This window comes from Dasypus novemcinctus, chromosome 1, assembly GCF_030445035.2.
Source record: "Dasypus novemcinctus isolate mDasNov1 chromosome 1, mDasNov1.1.hap2, whole genome shotgun sequence".
Taxonomy (NCBI): Eukaryota; Metazoa; Chordata; class Mammalia; order Cingulata; family Dasypodidae; genus Dasypus; species Dasypus novemcinctus.
The window spans coordinates 32,825,297-32,845,725 of record NC_080673.1 but is presented as its reverse complement, the minus strand read 5'-3'; the positions used below and the strand labels follow the sequence as shown (position 1 = coordinate 32,845,725).

Below are 20,429 nucleotides of genomic sequence, written 5' to 3'. Positions count from 1 at the left end.
GAGAAGCAATGTGAGAGCATATTGGGAGACCACTGGTAAAATTTTAGACAGAAAAAAGTCTTAGTAAAAAAAGAAGAATTGTAAATCCTTCACATTTTCTTATTTGTGCTTTATTTTTAACCAAATTTCATGCTTTCCTTTCATAGTACATTTTAATAGACACCTATAATAATATTCTTGCTCATTTCTTTTATGCCAATACATGACTAATTTATGATTCTAAGAATCTTTTGAAATTGTGGTTCAAAATTGGAATTATCAGAGAATTTGGAGTAAGAGAAGAAAAGTCTATTCTGTCTCTGGAAACTAATTGGTTGAATAACTAGTAGAATTCTGTGGTTGTTTTTCCTTATTGTATAGGAAAAGACCATGAAAATTTAATTGTTATCAGGGGAAGTCTATCATCCATATAATATTTTTGTCTGTTATAGAAACCTTATCTAAAACCACGAACTATTTACTTATACAAACTAATATGTGGCTGCTTTATATTCTGTACAAGAGAAAACATATTAAATTACCATAGGTGGCATGATTACTATATTGGTGTTTAGAAATACTAATTTTTAAATGATATGGTAAATTTAACAATCTTTGATAAAGAAGTTTTTTAACATGAAAAATTAGCAATTAGTTAAATTTTCCATTTAGAACTAAGAACTGAATTTGAAATGTGCACTGAGTTATGAGGTATACCTTATATACACTTCTAAAATTTAGCTGTATTGCAGTAATTTCAAACAAGTTATAATTTTCTTCAGAAACATGGCTAATCTTATAGTCCATGTGGAGAGCATTATTAGGATATTTTTTTCAAAGCAAGTGCATGACATTTGTAAAGAGAATAAGGAATTTAAAATACAGTGAGAAGGGAAGTTTAGAGATGGCTTTCATTAGCATTTTGTTACATTTTGATGAGTTGAGACCATATTTAAGACTCTCAGAAAATAGAATGTAGCATGAATTTTCAGTCTTACAGTGGGTAAAAAATACAGAGGCAGGTAGTAGGTAACGTTCCTGGTAGACACTGGAAGAAGAATTGGGATCTGACTCGAAAGGGATAAACATGGGACTTTGGACAGGTAATCATTAGTTTACCTGTTATCCGGGTTCAGGATAAGGTGGGAGAGCTTTGTTTAATTTACACATAATTACAGGCCCTCCTTGGGTTCATGAGTAATTTAGTCTGGAAGTTTGGGTGAGTAGGAAGATCTGAGTTCCGTAATAGAGATGGAGAAGAGAGGTTGTAGAACTTCAGGAAGGAAGGTCATAATAAGTGTGCTGTCTTACCTTCTTTAACTTTTACCTTGCTATAGTGATGTGCAGTGTTGGTACATACTTGTTCTGTCTTCTTTTATTCCTTCCTATTCTTATAACAAAAACAGTTTTCTGTTCCCCTACCCTAGTTGTATCATTTTCCCACTTTGGAAAGAACAAAAATTATAGAGACTTCAGAGACTGAAGACCAAAGAAAACTTGCTGTGCCCAAACAGTGGAGTGTACCCATTGACAATTCAAAAATTTCCAGCTTTTCTGTGTTCCTTACAAAATTACAATTCTCTCCAAACTTTTGATGTTCTGACTAATTCTCCATCCCCACAATATGTGCTCCCAAAAATATGGCTATATTTTATACATATTTGAACTAGAAGGATTTGAAGGCAGTTATTAAAACATTTATAGTTTCAACTGATGCATAAGTTTTGAAATAATGTAAATCTTTTGTCATGTACAAAGATATCTCCCACACATTCTATTAGTAGTTCTTTTCTACAATGTGGAGAATATACAGTTCAGAGCAGAGCACTGTTTTATGTTTGACTCTTTTAGTAGTTTGGGCTTAATTTAAAGTTCTTGGTACAGGTATATATAACTAATAGGGAATATTACACAGAATCAAGTTAATATAATATAAATTGAATACAATATAATATTATAACATTATGGGACAAGTGTTTTTACTGTAGTCAGTGATAATATAACCTCTATAAAATGGAATACTTGAAATAAGACTAACTCATGTTTGAAGTTTGTAAAGGTAAGTCCCATTTAAAAAAAGTAAGGTTATTCTTTATAATATAATGTCCTATTCCTTATAATTTCAATGTAATCATCCCTAGGCTATAGCTTACATATTTTTGAAATAGATCCCTTTTTTTTGAGATAGATTTGGTTTAAGGTGATTTCTTCAGTTAAAAACTTCTTGGTAGGTTGGCCAGTCTAAAAAATTTTTAGATATTGAAATGAGTGTAATAACCACAGTGTTTAGTTAGTGTGATTAGGCACAAATTTTGACATTCAAATTCTTGACTTGGGCTATTGTCCTTAAATAAAAAATAGCTCATAATTTCACTCAGGTTATGGCTTTGCTTGGTCAATTACTAGTATTTTTTTAACTGAGGTCTCCTTGTTTGAGTAATAATAACTAAATTTCCTAGAACTTTAAAGTCTTACTCAAGAACTTATAACAGTCCATTAATACCTTATTTCATGTGACTAATTTTTCTGTATGATATTTAAAATCTGTTTATATTACATGTATAGAAATTAAGCAAATATAGGCAAGTTTCTTAGTTACTTAAATTGAAATTCATCAAGTGTTTAATTGAACTTAAAACCTTCAATATTGTCATTAATTCCCCATATGAATAATAATAGGTAGGAATTTCAGAAAATTTGTGTATTTTATTTTTTGTACCATAGAGAGGAATGCTTAGTCAGTATTTTCATTTGGATATATTTATTCATTTAACAAACATTTATGGAGTGTCCACCGTGTTTCAGGTCTGTGCCAGGCTCTGGGGATGTAAAGCTCTACAAGACAAATAGGATCTGGTCCTCATTGAGCTTCTAGTCTTGCAGGGAATACAGTTGCATAAATGGGAAGTTGAAACATAGGGAAGTATGGTATTATGGAAGCACGCAGGCCAGGCACCGTGAGGAATCAGGGATGATTTCCAGAATGATGATACTGTCTTGGCTCAAAGGAAACTAGTTATTCTGTACAGAAGGAACCCAGTTTGTTCAAAGGTCTAGAGCAGGGATTCTTAACCTTTTTTGTTCCATGGACCCCTTTGTCAGTCAGGTGCAAACCACGGACCCCTTACTAAGTCCACACTATACTTGTATTATTTATTAAATACATCACACCTGCACCAACGCTTCCCCACAAGAATAATGTTTCTTTGAATTTCCATTCAAGCTCATGGACCCCTTGTTAAGAACCCCGGGCTGAGAGGTTGAGTGATTATACTGTTTTTGGAAACTGTGGTGAGAAACTTGAACTTTTCCACAAGGACTATAAGGAACAACACCAAAGGGCCTGAAGCAGGACTTTGATGTGCTGAGATTTACATTCAGAAAAACTACTCTGGCTCCAAGAAGAAAAGGATTTGGATTGTGGGGGTGGAAAGATGGGGGCTGGCTAAGTAATGGAAACGGAAATGGTGGCCAGAACTTGGCAATTGGCAGTAAAAATTAAAAGTAGGGGAATTTAAGAGAAAGAAAGAAAGCAGAATTGATCAGGTTTAAAAATAAAGCTATAAGTAACATTTTTTTGGGGCAGTAATTGCTGGTCCAGTAGTGTTTAATGATTTTACTAGATGTGAATATTTAAGTGGTATTTTGAGCCAAATTGTTCCTTAATACATGAAAGCCCAAAACACATATGAATATTGAATTGACTAATAGTAGAAAAGAGAGGATATAGAGGGAGTGTTAGAGGACCGATGTATACACTCCCACCCACAAATTTTGCTAGGTACTACTTATTGTATGTATGTCTGATGTTTTTATATTTGCGTCATAGAGTCTTTTAAAGAGAAGTGTCAAAAGTATCCCTTTGCTCCTCATGCTCACTAACAACAGGTTTACTGATTTCTCTCCACCTAGATCATGTAGCATTTTAAAAACTTGAAGAACTATCCCTGTGGAAAGGTCTCTGAACAATAGATGTACTTAATGATACTGTGCTGCAATTTCTGGCAAAAATGCAACAAGTTAAAGCTGCTGCATTTGTCTGTCTCCTTGCTTTGTGGGAATGATTCTTCTTTCTTGAACTTATAGTCAGGTATTTATATTGATTTAATTTATACAGGAATTGAATTGTAAATCAGGAAATAATTTAAAACATAAAATGATTTCTCTCTTGCTCTTAACAGCATGCATTGCAAATTCATGCAAGGCAGTTGAGAATAGTATGCAGTGTGCTGTTTACCCAAGTTTCAGCTTCTGTTGGAGGATGTCTATTTTTATATATTACATCATCCCTGCTGCAGAACCCTGGTGTCCACTGGGATTTACTGTTCCTTCATTCCGTTTGGAAAGAAAGCTTGTATTGATGTCATAATTGGACCCATCTTTTGGTTGCACTTGGAAATTGAAAGTAATAAGGGTATTGTGTAGAAAGTCATGCAATATTTCAAGCAATTTATTTGTCAGAAAGATCACTGCCACTTTGTCCTGCCTCTAATTTGTGAACACTGGTAGCTCTCTGTGCCTGCCCATGTTTTAAATATACTTGGCTAAAATTTAGCTTTTAGTCACAAAAGCAAAGATCCTTTTCATCTTGGACTGTTTCATTTCTTATGTGACTTTTTTTCAAAACTACATGCTGATTTGAAAAATGTCTCTTTTCTTTAGAATAATCTACTTTGATATTCAGACCTGTAAAACCTACCAGTACTCAATTCATCTTTTCATTAGGTTATCATTTTTCTGTGTTTTCACTGTTTGAAATATGAATTGATTAGAAATGTTCTCTTTTGGTTTTGAGTCCAGTGTTAAAATATTAACTTGAAATGTCTTTCTATTATCTAGAACATATCGTTGATCTGTGTAAGAAACTCTAGCATTTTAGTACTGTGTAGATTTTGGGTTCTAAGTCATGTGAAAATAAATATTTTGTTTATATTGAATAATCATGTAAGCACAATTTCTTATGAACTCAGTATGAGATCAGTTAGCCCTTTTTTTTTTCCTTAAACTTTCGTTTCTCTTTCAAGTGGAAGACAGGTGGTAGGTAGTTGGCTGTAATGTGGAACTTGGAATTACTGGCCTAGAAATGATACGAGAAATGATAATAGAGTAGAGTGAGGCCAGATATAAAACATGAATTGCTGATTTGTTTAATGGAAGAATAATTAAACAGGGAAAGATTTGAGGATGAAAAAAATATTCGGGTTGTCCCGATTTTACTCAAACTTCTGTGAGGACAGTTAAGATAATCAGTCACTTGTGCTGTACAATCCAGAAGCTATTTAGGAGTGTTAGAAAATATATTTAAAGTCTCAAAATAAGTTGTAACATGTCCCTTTCAGTAATTATTAATGCATTTTTTACTTTATACTTTCTATCCATTTCTTTATATGAATTTTTAAACAACCTTTAATTAGCTCTTTGAATAGTAAGGAATTTGGGAATACTTAGGAAAGCTTTTAGTACAAAAGTAATTTTACCATTTGTTGATTTGTTGAAATAAGCAAATCCCCAACGAACAGGAATGCCAAGAATACTTGGGTATCATTGATGTCTGCAGAAGGAACACTTGATAGATTTTTATTTCTCTTTGATACCAGCTTTTCCTTTTCCCCAGTTAGACTGGGAGAGTATAAGCAACTAACCATTCTGAATGTGGATTAATTTGTTAGTTTGAAATGTTCAGCCGAAGTGGGTATTTTACATAAATGCAGGGTTTTATCTTATAGGAATCTAGTAAGATTGATAACTGTGAAATCTTCTATGAATTCAGTAGAAAAACTAGGAGGCTGGTTATTTTCTCTTCATCTCTTAGAACAGGGTTTTTGTGTTTTTATTTTTTTAAGGAGGTACCAGGGATTGAACCCAGGACCACATATATGAGAAGCAGGTGCTAAACCACTTAAGCTAGCTATATCCACTCCCCAAAGAGAGTTGCTTTTGTTTATTTCTTTATTTCATTTAGGAGGTACCAGGTATCTGATACCCGGGACCTTTTACATGGGAAGGAGGTGCTCAACCACTTGAGTGACATCTGCTCCAGCAGTTCTTAAACATTTTAATCTCAGGCTGCCCTCACACTCCTAAAACTTTTGTTGAGAACTCTAATGAGCTTTTGTTTATATGCGTTATTTTATCAATATTTACCTTATTAGAAATTAAAACAAAAAATAGATTTTATTAATTTAAAAATAACAGTCATAAATTCATCTTAACAAGGTTTTCTTTGGGTACAAAATATATTTTTAAAAAACAAAAAAGAATGTATTGTCTTAAACTTTTATAAATCTAATATATGGCTTATGACAGCTAGATTCTCATATATTTGCATTCAATCTGCTATCATATGCAATTGTGGTTGAAGTATATAAATTTTATTAAGAAAATCTAGTCTCCCACAGATATATGGTATGAAAAGCAAGTATTTTAACAGCTTTTGCAGATAATTTTAGATATTCTTCTTTGATATTATCATACCCAAATTTGATAGGTGATAGTTTCTTAAAGGTTAGTTGTAGTGAGAAATGCATGTTAATGAACTTATTTTACTCTATTTTTTATTTTTTTTAAATTAAAAGCGGGTACCACGGATTGTACACAGGACCTCAAACATGGGAAGCAGGCTCTCAATCACTTAAGCTATATCCGCTTCCCTTTACTCTGTTTTATAAAACCTGTGGGTCTTACTTGCACATTGGATGGATTTTTGTAAACCCATGCATTGGTCACTAAGTTAAGCAGTTTTACAAATTTTGATAGGTTATAAAATATCACATTTGTTAATGTCACCATTGATGTCATCAGAAAGATTTTAATTATTGGGAAACCCACAAGTTCATGGCATTGGGTGTAACTTTTTCCAAAATTTGAATTTTCATTCCAAAGCTCAGATTTTTCATTGGTAACCAAAATACTGTCTTGCTTTTCTTGAAGTGACCAGCTCATTGTTTATTTAAAAAAAAAACAAAAGTCTGCCAAATACCTAAGTCTGAATAATTGTACTTGGTCTGTTATTTATAAATTCAAGTAAAAATGGTATCCATTAAAAAAGAGGGTGGTTCAGCTTGCAACTCAAATATTTGTTTAAGTCCTTTTCCTTGAGATGGCCTATATTATACTTTTGTATGTAGCAGAAATGCTTTATGTGTACTTCCTATTTCATCATACAGAATACTAAAAAGACCTGAACTAAAGGGTCAAGATTTAATAAGTTACTAATTGTTACTGTTTCATCAAGGACATTTTTACATGGAACTGGCTTTTTTTTTTTTTTTAAATACTGTTTTAAGTGTGTGTGGTGGTGAAGAATACAATGACTATCCTAGTAATGTAGTTAGGTGTATATTACTAGTGAAGTGTTTTACCCATTGTTGCTTTTGCACACTAGTGCATATGTTAGCACAGTGAATAAAGCACATAATATCTTAGCATTATCATGAAATAGTTCTGACTTTGCAAACTCCCTGAAAGAGTCTTAGGGGACCCCCAGGGGTCCACTGACAATAATTTGATTTTTCGAATTTTATTTGCATGGGTAGTAAGCTGCTACACCTCTGAGAGTCAAGGGGAAGCCTGTTAAAGTTTTCCTTTATATTATTATAAATTATTTTAAATTCAAATTAATGTTAATAAAGTAGTGGCTTTTCAGGACTAGCCCTGTAATGCTTAGTAGCTTTCTATAGCTTTTGAACTTTTCATGAAAGTCTAATATAGCATGGCCCATTTAAAATATTATATTTGAAATATCTTTATATTATTGTATGCAGGACTGGCTATATAATTTGTGGGGCCCCATGCAAAATGGAAATGTAGGGTTCTTTGTTAAAAAAAATTAGTAAGAATTTCAAGATGATGTCAGTACAGTATTAACCATCTGCTTCTAAGCGTGGAATCCCATGATGTTGGCTCTGATCTTATGTTTCTTGTTTGATTTTTTTTCCATACTGCCTTTTTCTTCTTGTTGCTCAGTTCCTTTATAGATATTAGGAGAAAATAGGAAGATCCCAAGCTAAATTTGGATGGTTGCAGAAGAAAAATTTTTAAATGCTTTACATTAAATATTGGGTTTTAATATATTTATTGTACTGATGATTACTAGTAGTCAATTTTAAAAAAGAAGATTATGACTATGGATAGTTTAATACCATCCTTGTTGGTGATTTATACTCAATGTTCAGGATAATCTAATCTATTAAAAATTAGTTAAGTTTGAGAAAGAAAAAAATCCACAAACTACGAAACGTAGCCAAGAAATTTTTTAAAAACTTCTTTCTTCTCAAAACTCATCCTTACTATTTTTCTAGAATTCCCTTCTATCTTTGGTATCCTTTCCTTTGAGTATTTATCATCTTTTTTTTTCCATTATCTTTTTTAAAAAAAGATTTTTTATTTACTTTAATTTTCTTTATTCCCCCTCCCCCCAGATGGTTCACTCCTCTGTCTGCTTGCTTTCTCCAGGAAGCACCGGGAACTGAACCCAAGACCTTCCACATGAGCGGGGAGTGCCCAACAACCTGAGCCACACCTTGCTTCTGGTGGGCTTGGGCTCTGCTGGCTTGTCGCCTTTCTTGTTGTGGCAGGGGCAGAGTCTAGCTCTCTTGGTACAGGGGCTGGTGTTTAGATCTGTTAGGAGGCACTGAAACCCAACTGGGACCTCCCATGTGGTAGGTGGGCACCCAAGTGGTTGAGCCATATCCTTATCCATTATCTTTTTACACTAGCCCCTAGTTTCATTTGTGTCTTTTTTTTTTTTTAAGATTTATTTTATTTCTCTCCCCTTCCCTTTCGTTGTCTGTTCTGTGTCCATTCGCTGTGCGTTCTTCTGTGCCTGCTTGCATTCTTGTCATGCGGCCCTGGGAAACCGTGTCGCTTTTTTGGTTGCATTATCTTGCTGCGTCAGCTCTCTGTGTGTGCGGAGCCACTCCTGGGCTGGCTGTGTTTTTTTTGTGTGGGGCAGCTCTGCTTGCAGGGTGCACTCCTTGTGCATGGGGCACCCCTACACAGAGGACACCCCTGTGTGGCACGGCACTCCTTGCGCCCGACAGCACTGCGCATAGGGCAGCTCACCACATGGCTCAGGAGGCCCTGGGTATTGAACCCTGGACCCCCCATGGTAGGCAGAAGCTCTATCAGTTGAGCCACAGCTACTTCCCCTCTTGTGTCTTAAATGAAGATGTTGCTCTAGTCCTTTTCTATCTACCTATTCAACCTACATTAAGACATTAATGACTAGTTTCCTTTGCCTTCACAAAGTGAGACCCATGTTTGTGTCCTAAGGTTCAATAATTAGCTACTAGGGCAAACTGTCTGAGGGGATAGAGCTACCTTTGAAAAGGGACTGAAACTATTGTCCTTGAGCCCCAAATGTGAATTGGTGGGTCTCCTTTGGTGAAAGCATCTGTAACATCCACATGAGGATTCTGTAGGGTAATCAGTGAGTATAGACTCATATATATCCCTTAAATAATTGACTGATTTTATTTTCCTTTATGTCCTTTAAAAAAGCATTTGTCTCTTATAGAATACAAGCCATTGAGAAAATACTTTTAGCTATACATTTGCTATAAGGCAGTCTTATAGTAAGCATTTCATCTGATGAACAGAATACGTTCTGCTTATTTTTAAAGCACATTGTTTAACCAAGTTGATTTCTGAAGTTTGCTGCTAATTTTTGTTTCTTGTCCTCTCCCTCTTAAAGTCTTGGGGATGATGGTGGGTGGATATACCTCAGTGGTTGAGCACCTCCCACAGATGAGGTTACGGGTTCAATCCCTAGTACCTCTGAAAAAAAGGAAAAGTCTTTGGGGGTGGGTTGTAAAATGAATGAATGAATGAATGAATGCCTTATTCTGTTAAGTGCTTCATTATAGATTTATGGTTACTTGTTATTGCTATGAAATGGTACTCATGACACAACAAGGAGATATAAATTTTCCATGAATACGACCTCTCTGGCCAGTTCTGAGTCTTTAAAAGACTCTATGATGCAAATATAAAAGGACTGCAAATGCCAGGAAATCTTATCCCAAGCTAAGTTCTTCTCTGTTCTCCTGATCTCTTTTTCTATCATTCTGTATCAAGTCACACTTTCCCCTTCCCCGTTTTGCTACCAGCTGATGGTAATTGTTTCATACAATTTTTTACCCCTATATAACCCCTGATATTCACCCTCTGCTTTAAGATTTTTAAATTACATTAAGGACTAATATTTGTGAGATAAGCCATTTACTTAATGGTGTCCAATTCATACCTCAGGGCCTAGCACAAAGTTAGGTCTTAGTAAATCATAGCAGTTTACTACTTACTGTAGAAAAGGCTAATTATTAAGAAGCCTTTCCTTAGGTTTTACTGAACTGTGACTCTCCATAATTTTAGTTCATGGTTCTAGATCTCTTTTTCTTTTTTTCTTCTCTACCCCCTCCCTCTGTTTTTGCTGTCTTTGTCCATTCGCTATGTGATTTTCTGTTATTTATCTCTCTTTTTGTCTTCTTTCTTGTCTTTCTCCTCTATGATTCACCAGGATTTGATCCTGGGAACCTCTGAGGTGGAGAGATTCCCTGTCAATTGCACCACCTTGGTTCCTGTTCTCTGCTGTGTTTCACCTTGACTCTCCCCTTCGTCTCTCTCTTGTTGCATCGTCATCTTGCTGTGTGACTCACTTGCGTGGGCACTGGCTCACTATGCAGGTACTTGGCTCGCCCCACAGGCAGTCACCGGGCACTCAGCTTGCTGTGTGGGCGTTTGTGCGGGCACTTGCATGGGCACGTGGCTTACCACATGGGCACTCAGCTCACTGCACAGCCGCCTGCATAGGCATTGGCTCACCGTGTCGGCACTCGGTTCACCATGTGAGCATTTGGTTCACCGTGTGGGCACTCAGCTTGTCACATGGGCACTGGCTCGCCCACAGGCACGCTTTCTCTTCTTTTTCACCAGGAGGCCCCAGGGATGGAACCCAGGTCCTCCCATGTGGTGGGCGGAGACCTTGTCGCTTGAGCCACATCCGCTTCCCTAGATCTCTTTTAAAACAACACAAATGAATAACTGTGCTCTGTTGTTGGATAAGTACCATTCAGATATTTAAAGAGACCTTACCCCTCTAAGCTTCTTCTCTGGTTTAAACATGCCCAGCCTGTAGCTTTTCCTAAAATCCACCCAGATTTTCTACCTTTTGAAACTATAGTTATTCATTAGCTTCTCCTAAATTACTTAGATAACTTGTGTAAGGTGGTACTGAACCCTGCAAGGCAGCTTACAGCAGACCTTATTTTTCTTGCTCTGGGTAGCATACCTTTGATGATATAATCCAAGATAATATTAGAGTTTTAAGGAATTATTTATCAGCTTCTTTTGACCTTGTGGACAATCTGCACTTTTCTCCTTGATGCTTCTCCTTCCACCTTATGGATTATTCCTCGAGCCTCATCTCCCATCCTGTACATGTACAAGTGACATTTTGATATTACATATCTAGGTTTTTATATTTATCCCTTTCAAATTTGTTGATTTTAGCCTGCTCTTCTAACCTATCAGGTTATTTAAAACCCCAAATTTTGTCAGTAAACAAATTAGATGTCTTTTATGGTTACACAAGCAAGGCTTTTTGATACTGGGAGTTTCTAAAGCCAGTAACCTATTTCCATATCTTTAAAGCCTTTAAAACAGGTTGGTTTTGAAGTTTAAGTGGAATCACTTATGTATTCATTCTTTGAGCAAATATATATATATTTTCAAAGCTTTTTTAAAAAAAATTTATTTCTCTCCCATTCCCCTCATCCATATCCCCCTCCCCCAGTTGTCCGCTGTGTCCTTTTGCTGTGTGTTCTTCTGTGTCTGCTTGTATTGTTGTCAGTGGCACCCGGAATCTGTTTCTCGTTTTGTTGCGTCATCTTGCTGTGTCAGCTCTCTGTGTGTGCGGCGCCACTCCTGGGCAGGCTGTGCTTTTTTTGTGCTGGGCAGCTCTCCTTACGGCGCACTTCTTTCATGTGGGGCTCCCCTATGCGGGGGACACCCCTGCATGGCACGGCACTCCTTGCGTGCATCAGCACTACACATGGTCCAGCTCATCACACAGGTCAGGAGGCCCTGGGTTTGAACCTTGGACTTCCCATGTGGTAGGCAGACGCCCTATCTGTTGAGCCAAATCTGCTTCTCTGAGCAATTATTTTGTGTCAGGTGCTAGACTAGGGACAGTGTGCATTTATGATTAACAATACCAGATAAATAAAATGTTTCATTTTATAACATTTTATACCTGCCCTCATTATATTCTAGTTTATGATACAAGATATCCAGTTTTTATTAAATAAAAATAGAATAGTTAACAATCTATAGTGTTCATGCTACCATATTAATTACAAGGGAATATATTAATTACCAAATTAGTAATAAAGATAATAATTCCTACAAACATTTGGAGTGTTCTTTGAAGCCCCATATGAGGATCAACCTCCTAGAAAAAGTGTCAACAATTTGTATTTTGGGTTCCATCTCTGAAACCTTGAGAATTGCAAGTTGAAGGCTGGTCTTTTCTTAAAATAGGTTCTAGAGAATGAAGTGAGCTTTGTTAAATGCGCTATTAAAGTCTGCTTGTTTTTCAAACAAATGTATTTTTCAAAGCACTATTCTTTATACCGTAATTTCTCACTGACTTATAGACCTCTTTATTTTATTAGTTTTTCTTCATGTTTCAACACATGCCGTCTCTTAATCTTTCTCTTCTTTTTCTGTCCTAATCTTGAGCCTATTTATAATGGGTAGGTAATTACATTAATTTTCTAGTTATGAATCAGATATAACATATTTGTTGTCCAAAACTTTCTTTTAATTAAAGCAAGAAAGAGCCTACAGTTCTTTGGAACAAAAGTGAGGTACATCTCAGTTCTCTCGTATGGATCCTCAATGTAGTCTTTTTGATACTGGGAGTTTCTAAAGCCAGTATGTATATTTAATGTCCGGCATTGTGCCTTGCTCTTTCATATTAGGTATCATACTTAAGTAATTTTTAATAATAAATCTAACATACATTTGGTCAAAGTGAAAGAAATAACCCAAATTTCCTCTATACAGTTTTGGGAGGGGTGTGTAGAGGCTCTGTCAGGTATACCCAAGGATGGAATAGATTATGTGAAAAATGTAGGATTGACATATTTAAGGTATAAAGATTTTGTTAAATAATCAACTTTTCTTTTAAAAGAATTATGGTACTGGTGGTTTTAGACTTAGCAGAAGAGAAGTAAAACTTCTGAGTACATCTAGTATAATAATTTTATATTGCATTGGCTTAACCCTTTATTGGTTTGGTTCATGCACTTATAAAATAGCCATTTTGAATGTAATTTTTTTGGGGGGGGCTGGAAAGCAACAAAACATTAGAAATCAAATTTGTAAAACTTCTGTTTTCCAAGTATCAAAGAATAATGCCTTCTTACACCACCTACAAAGTTATCTCTAACTTCTGTAGTTTCTTCCCTGGAGTGCGAAAGAGGGAAGGTATCATTATATAATGATTAAAATGGAAAAATGATATTAGAAACCTGGAGTTCTGTTTCATATTCTTTGAAACTACTAACTCTGTAATCATATACACTTTATTTTTCTGTGAAAGATGAATATATTATTTTCTTGCTTTCTCTGGGTTTTGATGAGGCTTAATTAAATATTTGTAAAGCATATTGAGATCAATGGATAATGTACTGTGTAAGTACTAAATATGATTAATTACTGAGAAGAACAGAATATTTTTTCTCGTTTTCATAGTAATTAGTGAATACTTTAGGTAGAAAAATGTAAATGAATACAGTGGTATTAAGTTTAGCATACAATATCTCCACATTAACTGGTTTCCTGGACTATGTATATAATTTCCAACTCTTGGATCATTGTTACTGGTACTTTAGAAATCATTGGATATACTAGACACAGGACAGAAAGCTGTTTCAAGGTCGTTTTTCCTAGCTGGCTCTATTTAATGTTACTTGCTAAATCTACAGGGTTGGGGAATGGGATAAATATAACCCAAATTAAGGCAACTTCAAGGTAAGTGTGATTTATTCTTGCTTTTGTAAAGTCTGCAGTATGTGATTCTCCTCAAACTTGAATTTATATTTTATTTCTTAAGCAGTTGTTGGTGGCTTATAACCTAGAATAATTATATTATACTGTAAAAGGGTGTATTTATAGTAAAATTTTAGTATTATAATAATGAGTTTTAAGGTATATAGGTTGTAAGCTTGGGAAAAATCACGCCAAGTGTCAGCACAGAAAAGCATCAGTGCCTGAGGATGTGTGATTGTTTGACTTCATCTATCAGGTTTCCGATTAGGTTAGTTTCTTTCTTGAGATAAATGACATGCTTTTCCAGAGAGAGACATGCAACAGGAGACCTTCTCATATAAGGTCAGGCACCACCAGCACAGGCTTAATTTGACTTAAATTTGGAGAAGACATCAAAAGTGGTCTTGCCAAAGTCCATTCCCAGACACTGGGCATTTCATTCATACAACAAAAATGTGAGTGCGTACAGTGTGCCTAGCACGCTGCCATTCCTGCTAGTACTCTGGTGCGTAAAAGCAGACATGGTGTCAGCCCTCATGGATTAGAGTGTAGAGGAGAAGCACACACTAACTGATGAATGATCTGTGATTAAATGAAGGTCACAATTGTAATAATATCTGTAGTGAAGAGACAGACACACAGTACCATGAGAACTATAAGAAGGCATTTCATCAGTAGGAGGAAGACTGAGAGCTCAAAACCCCTGTTGCCTGTTCAAGGAGTCACAAGCTGACTGGGTGACCTGGAGTATGGAGAGTGAGCAGGAGCGTGGTATAAGTCTGGGAAAGGGACAAATCTTTAGATATAAATAAGGGTTTTGGCTTCTATGCTGAGAGCAATGGGGAGCCATTGAAGAGTTTTAATTTGTTGAAGCAGCTCAAACAATGAGGTCGAAGTGATGAGATTTTTGTTTTTAAAAGCCCTCAAGAGGTAGTCTGGTAAGTGGGTTGGGTGGATGGGGTTAGAACTGAATCCAGGTAGTAAGGCAAAAAAATATGTAGTGGTTTGATATGGGATGATAGTAGCAGAGATGAGGAAAACTCCATGAATCCGAGAAAATTTGGAGTATTTAGTTAATGAGTTGTGGTGGGTTGGATATAATGGAAGGGTGAAGGATAACTCCTCAAAGTATAATCGTATAACAGGCCATGATGGTCCATCATCTGAGGAGTGCATGGGGATGAAGAAATGGTGAAAGCCAAAGCTGGTAATTCTTGAGAGATTTGGTTGTGAAGAGAGGAAGTGGTAAGACTACAGTAAGGAGAGTATAGGGTCTAAGGAAAGTCACTGTTTTTGTTTTTGATTTAAGATGGGACAGACCTGTTCATATTTAAAAAGCCGGGGTCGGGGGAGGACTGCTGGTTGTGAGGAGAAAAGATTGAATAAACCTTGGAGAAAAGGAATAAGGAATGATAAAAGAAATCTAAGAAAGAGGAATATTGGGGATAGGGAGGGGACAGGGAACTAATATAATGGTGCCGAGGCAAGGGTTGCATTTAAATACGAGGGGAAATAAGGAAAGTATAAGATGGGTGCAGGCTTAGGCAGGTAGACAAGAAATGCAAGTTAAGTTAGCAAACACTGACAATTCAAGGACTGTTACTAAAGATGTTGGACGAGCCATTTCTATTTTCTATTATGAATATCATTTATAGATGGCTCTATGAAAAGTTGAACAGTATTTAAAGTTAATATTTTCACTTAATTCCTATTGAGTTATAATGCACTTTTCCAATTAACCTGCTTACCTAGGTAAAATAAGAGTTTGTCTTAGACTAACTCTGAAATATCTTCATTTAATTTCAACTTTACCTCTGGAAGAAGTTTGGTTTCATTAAAAACAAAAAGACACCTGGGTGGGTTTATTTTTATATTATTTGCAAGGCTGTGTGTGTATGTGTGTGTGTGTGTGTATGTGTGTGTAAAGCACATCTTCTAAATTTATAGGAAACTTGCCAAATGTGCATTTTGTAAATTTTTGGTAGGTGTTTTATACTCGTTTAGCAATATTGGAGGGTGGGAGGAAGAGGTAGGGGGAAAGGTTTATCATATCCACTCCTTTATCTTCCACCTTGGTGAAAAAATCGTATTTTAGTTCAAAGCTGTTCAAGTAAGTCCTTGCTCCGCTTTCCCACCCCGTCTTCAGTGATATTATTTGGAGTCAGCAATCAATGGATTCCATCCCTCTGAGACTTGCTTAACCTACAGCCGCTGATATAATACAGGCAAGCTCTTGTTACTTTATCTGAATTGTTCATTGCTACCTTAATGAGTGAAATGGTTAAGTAGAGGAGGGGGCGAGCCTTAAGGAATGTGTGTACCATTTGAGCTGAATATTTCAGTGTATATAGGGAGAGGGAGGGTGGGAGAGAAATCCACTTACATCACTAGAACTGCATTGAGTGTGAGCCTTGCAGGTTAAGAGACAGACTACAGTGTCTTGCTTTCCGCAGCAATGCCGTTTGCTTCCTAAGAGGAATTTTTTATTTAGGAAAGGAAGCTTTCTCTCTACCCAGGAAATGGCTTTCCTTGTGCGTTGCTATGCCAACTGCCTGCAGCCATGGTCCTCCAAAGTAAGCACAATAATGTAATTATATTGGTGTATTGCATTCAGACTCATGATTCTCGAGATTGTGTGTGTGCCTGCCTGTGCTGTGTTTCTGTTAGTGCCTCTTGCTAGCAGTCATGCTTGTGTTGAGTGTGAGGGACAGACATCATTAAATTAAATGTCCATCAGTGTCATGCTGCTAAGATTAATTGTGCAAACTTGGTTAGTGGAGTGGGACAGAGATCACTGGTCACTCACTACTCTGTCAGCATCATTAGCAGCCAGGGAGGAGGTCCCGATTCACATGCTCTGCCCTGATTTTTCCTTTCTTTCTTTTTCTCTTTCTTTTCCCCTTGGCTGGAGAGGTCCATAAGTGTGATTGCAGATGAATCAAGGGTATTAACGATGCTTGGCTGAATGCTAGAGACTGGTTCTTCTGCTACCTTGACTAATATAATTCTGTATTAAGCCTTTTTGAGGAGAGTCTGTGTGCAGTCAGCCATTTTAGCTTTTTTTTTTTTTTTTTTCCCTCCTCCTTTTCTTTTGCCTCTTGTTCTTCAGTCTCAGAAATGATCTTGTTCTCTTGGAAGATTGAGAGCTGTGTAAGGCTCCCTCAGTCTTCCTATAGCCTAAGATGATTAGACTTTCAATATTATTAAAATGGAGACAAACATCGTTGTTCAGATTCCTTTTCTGGTCTACAAGTGAGAGGGTTTTTTTTAAAAGCTTACCAGTAGTGACACTTTAAGCTGCAGCTTGGTTTTCCCTCCTCCCTCTTTTTTTTTCTTTCCTTTTTCTTTTTCTTTTAATGTAATGCTGTAGAGGGTGACTTGCCATCCGTGAGAGATTGGTACACGATGTGTAAATTCAGTTCAGCATATGTTTCTTCATTATGATACCACTAGCAATCCCAGCTAACCATGGAGTTATGGGCCAGCAGGAGAAACATTCAGTAAGTATTACAAATGCTGCTTGTGCTTCAACAGCACATCATAGTGCACTGCTTTTAAAATGGGAATTATTGCTGTTTTTCTTGAGGGAGGACAGCTTTTTTAGAGGGTATAATTGTTTGCTTGGAGGAGGGTGGGTAAGTTACCACTGGCTTGTTCTTCCAATTTTGTTGTAATTTTTAAAAATTTTAAATGAGCCCCAAGATTTATTATTATTTTTTTTTGAAAGGCAAAATCACGATCCATGAGAAATACTGGACAGCTGATTTTTATAATGAAAAATTAAAGGTTGACAATTCAGCTTTAACTTAAAACTCAAATAGTTTTTAAAAAATGTTTTTGTAGTTAAATTTGATGACAGTTCATGAAGAAGGTTATTGAGAATGGATATCTGTAGTGAGGAATTCACATGTGGTTTGAGGGAGGGAGGGAGAGCTCTTGGTTATTGATTTGATAATAAAACAATCAGTGGAATTCATCTTAATTCTTAATATGTATTAATAGTTGTTAAAAACACAGCATTTTTTTTAATGCCACACGTATTGCTTCTTTATAATTGATCCCATGGGTCAGCTCTGCATTTGTCATGCTGAGATCCCACAGGCAGCAACTGCTGTTTGTGAGAAACACTTTTCTATGCCTAACACCAAGTCTTTGCCTCCCGTGTCAGTACTGTGAGTTCTCACAGAGCTACTTTTATATCACCATGTTGGAAGTTTCTTACATCTCATCAATTCATGTATATATATATATCTCTCCCCAAAATGAAAAAACGTACATTTAGCAAGTTATATCGTAATATAAGTATTTTTGAAATGTCCATGTTTACATTCTAGGATCTAGCAGATACTCCATTGGGGTATAGGGATTATCTTTTATGAGGTCTAAAAAGGACAAGATATTAAACATTGAAAATGGAGATAAATCGCTGAGGTTGTGAAAATTTATAGATAGGTGGCCATGAATTTAGAACATTTATGTGCTTATGTTTATGATTATAATTTGGGTAAATTCAATATTATGCACAAGATAATTAGTTCAATCCAAGGGATTTTCGCAGATGAAGAAACTCTTAAGGCATTGGCTCGCCTTACCTGTGAACTGCTGGTGTGCTTAAGGCGGTAGCTGTGTTGGAAGCACACCTTGGTGCTCTGCTTAGAGCCCAGTCCCCTCATAACGAGGTCCTTGTGGTGCTTCACTAATTAAACCTCTTCGGATCAGATCCAAAAAAAGACCAGCCTTTATACTTAATTTCAGTAATAGGAAAGGTTGTTATAGAGAAGTTCCTTCGTAGTTTTATTTTGTTAATAGAGCCTTTGAAATTAAGCTCCTTGATAGTCATGATTTTTCCAGGTAAAAGAGTGTTAGCTAAAATATACTTGAGGAACTATAGAAGTAAAATTTGAACGACAGACTCTTTACCCTTTTCATATAGCCTTTTTCAAAATGGAGGGAAGGAAGTACTAAATTAGTACTAATCTAAATTTAGTGAACAAAGAAAATTCTTAAAACTGTATTTACTGGTAGGGGGAGGAAAAAGTATTGCAAGATTTGGGGAAACTAGAGTGGTTGGGTTAGATAATACCAAATTGTGCATAGAGTAGAGTGCTTAGTATCTTATTCCATAAGTATATTTGTTTTTTGACGGCTGCTTGATATGTCACTAAAACTTAGAGTGATACCATTACAAAAGTAACATCAGCCATAAAATAGCTATGAATCAGGCAATTTCCAGAAAACATGGTATCTTTTGTTGGAATTTGAAATATTCAGATTTGCCATTCCAGAGTATCATAGGCAGCAGCATTGGCAGCTTTTATCAAGGTCTTGCTATCTACTTGCTAACTAGTCCTTTGGTTGTCTAGAGTTTGCTGTCTAATAACTAGGCCTTTAAAGTTTTAATTATATGTGAGGAGTTGGCTAGAAGAATAATTACACTGGCTGTCACATAATAGGTGACTCAATAAACAGTTGTTGAGCAAAAATGACTGAAAATGCCTCTCCTTCGACCTGTGAGGCATTATAAGAATAATGCCCGACCTAATTTTGAATAAGTAAAATTTACTAAATTTATAAATACTGTTTCGCTTCTTCAAAAGGTTTATGGCTTTTTAAATTGGTTTTACTTCTGTGACTTACAGAACGGAGTCAAGAACTAAACAACAAAAACAAAGGGGCCTTTTTTAAGGTACATTTCAGCACAGATGGTAGTAAACTCAGTATTCCATTTTGTGAGACTCAGCTCTTAACTGGCTTTTTATTTATTCATTTTGTGTCTGAATCAGTGCTTAGCGCAGTTGCTGGCACTTAATATGTGTATAGTAAATATTGTTAATTTTCTTATTTAATTCAATTTTTGGGTTACAGAAGTATCATTTAACCCTTTAAACTAGTAAACATTAATATATTTTGTCATGCCTCCTTCCCCTTCTCATTCTTTATGGTCAGTTGATAACACTGAGATGAATACCCGAGGGCTACCAGATGTCCACCCAACATTGGGGCTGTATTGTTATAGTCATAAGATAGTCCTTTTCAGACAGCCTTCAGAGGACTCTTGTGATAATGTGAATTTTGAACATAAAAGGAAATTAGTAACTTAAAAAAAAATATTATAACACAGCATTTCCCAAAGGATTGCTAAGGAATACTGGTTTTTCAGACCATTAATAAATGTTATGTAAAAAAATTTTATAGGCTCAATTTGTTGGGCAAGATGTCAAGATAACATTAAAGGTTTCTTTCTTTACCAACTGTTTTATTGTTTGTTAGTTGGTTTATTTTTATCATGGACTCTCTTCTCTCCCTCTTTCCCTCACCTTAGATTATCTAATGAACATAGTAATCGTTAAGTATGCTTTAGAAAATCTGTGTTATAGTATAACTTTCAAACTTCATAA

General features: G+C 35.9%; 1 protein-coding gene across 15 annotated transcripts in view; it reads left to right on the top strand.

Moving 5' to 3' along the window:
• The window catches only part of RAPGEF2 (Rap guanine nucleotide exchange factor 2), a 276,574-nt gene that overhangs the window by 170,273 nt on the left and 85,872 nt on the right, over window positions 1–20,429 (top strand). The window contains exon 1 of one of the 15 annotated variants that reach the window (XM_071214290.1): window positions 16,094–16,256. The exons of 9 other annotated variants lie outside the window; for them this stretch is intronic. Coding sequence is in view for 4 of the 6 variants with exons in the window: in XM_058276882.2 (XP_058132865.1) it covers window positions 17,472–17,531 (60 nt within the window). In the remaining 2 variants the exon portion in view is untranslated. Of the gene's footprint in view, window positions 1–16,093; window positions 16,257–16,425; window positions 16,605–16,639; window positions 17,532–20,429 lie in introns of those variants that run through there. 5 more of the 15 variants (XM_071214289.1, XM_058276919.1, XM_058276854.1 and 2 more) reach the window with 5 other exon arrangements.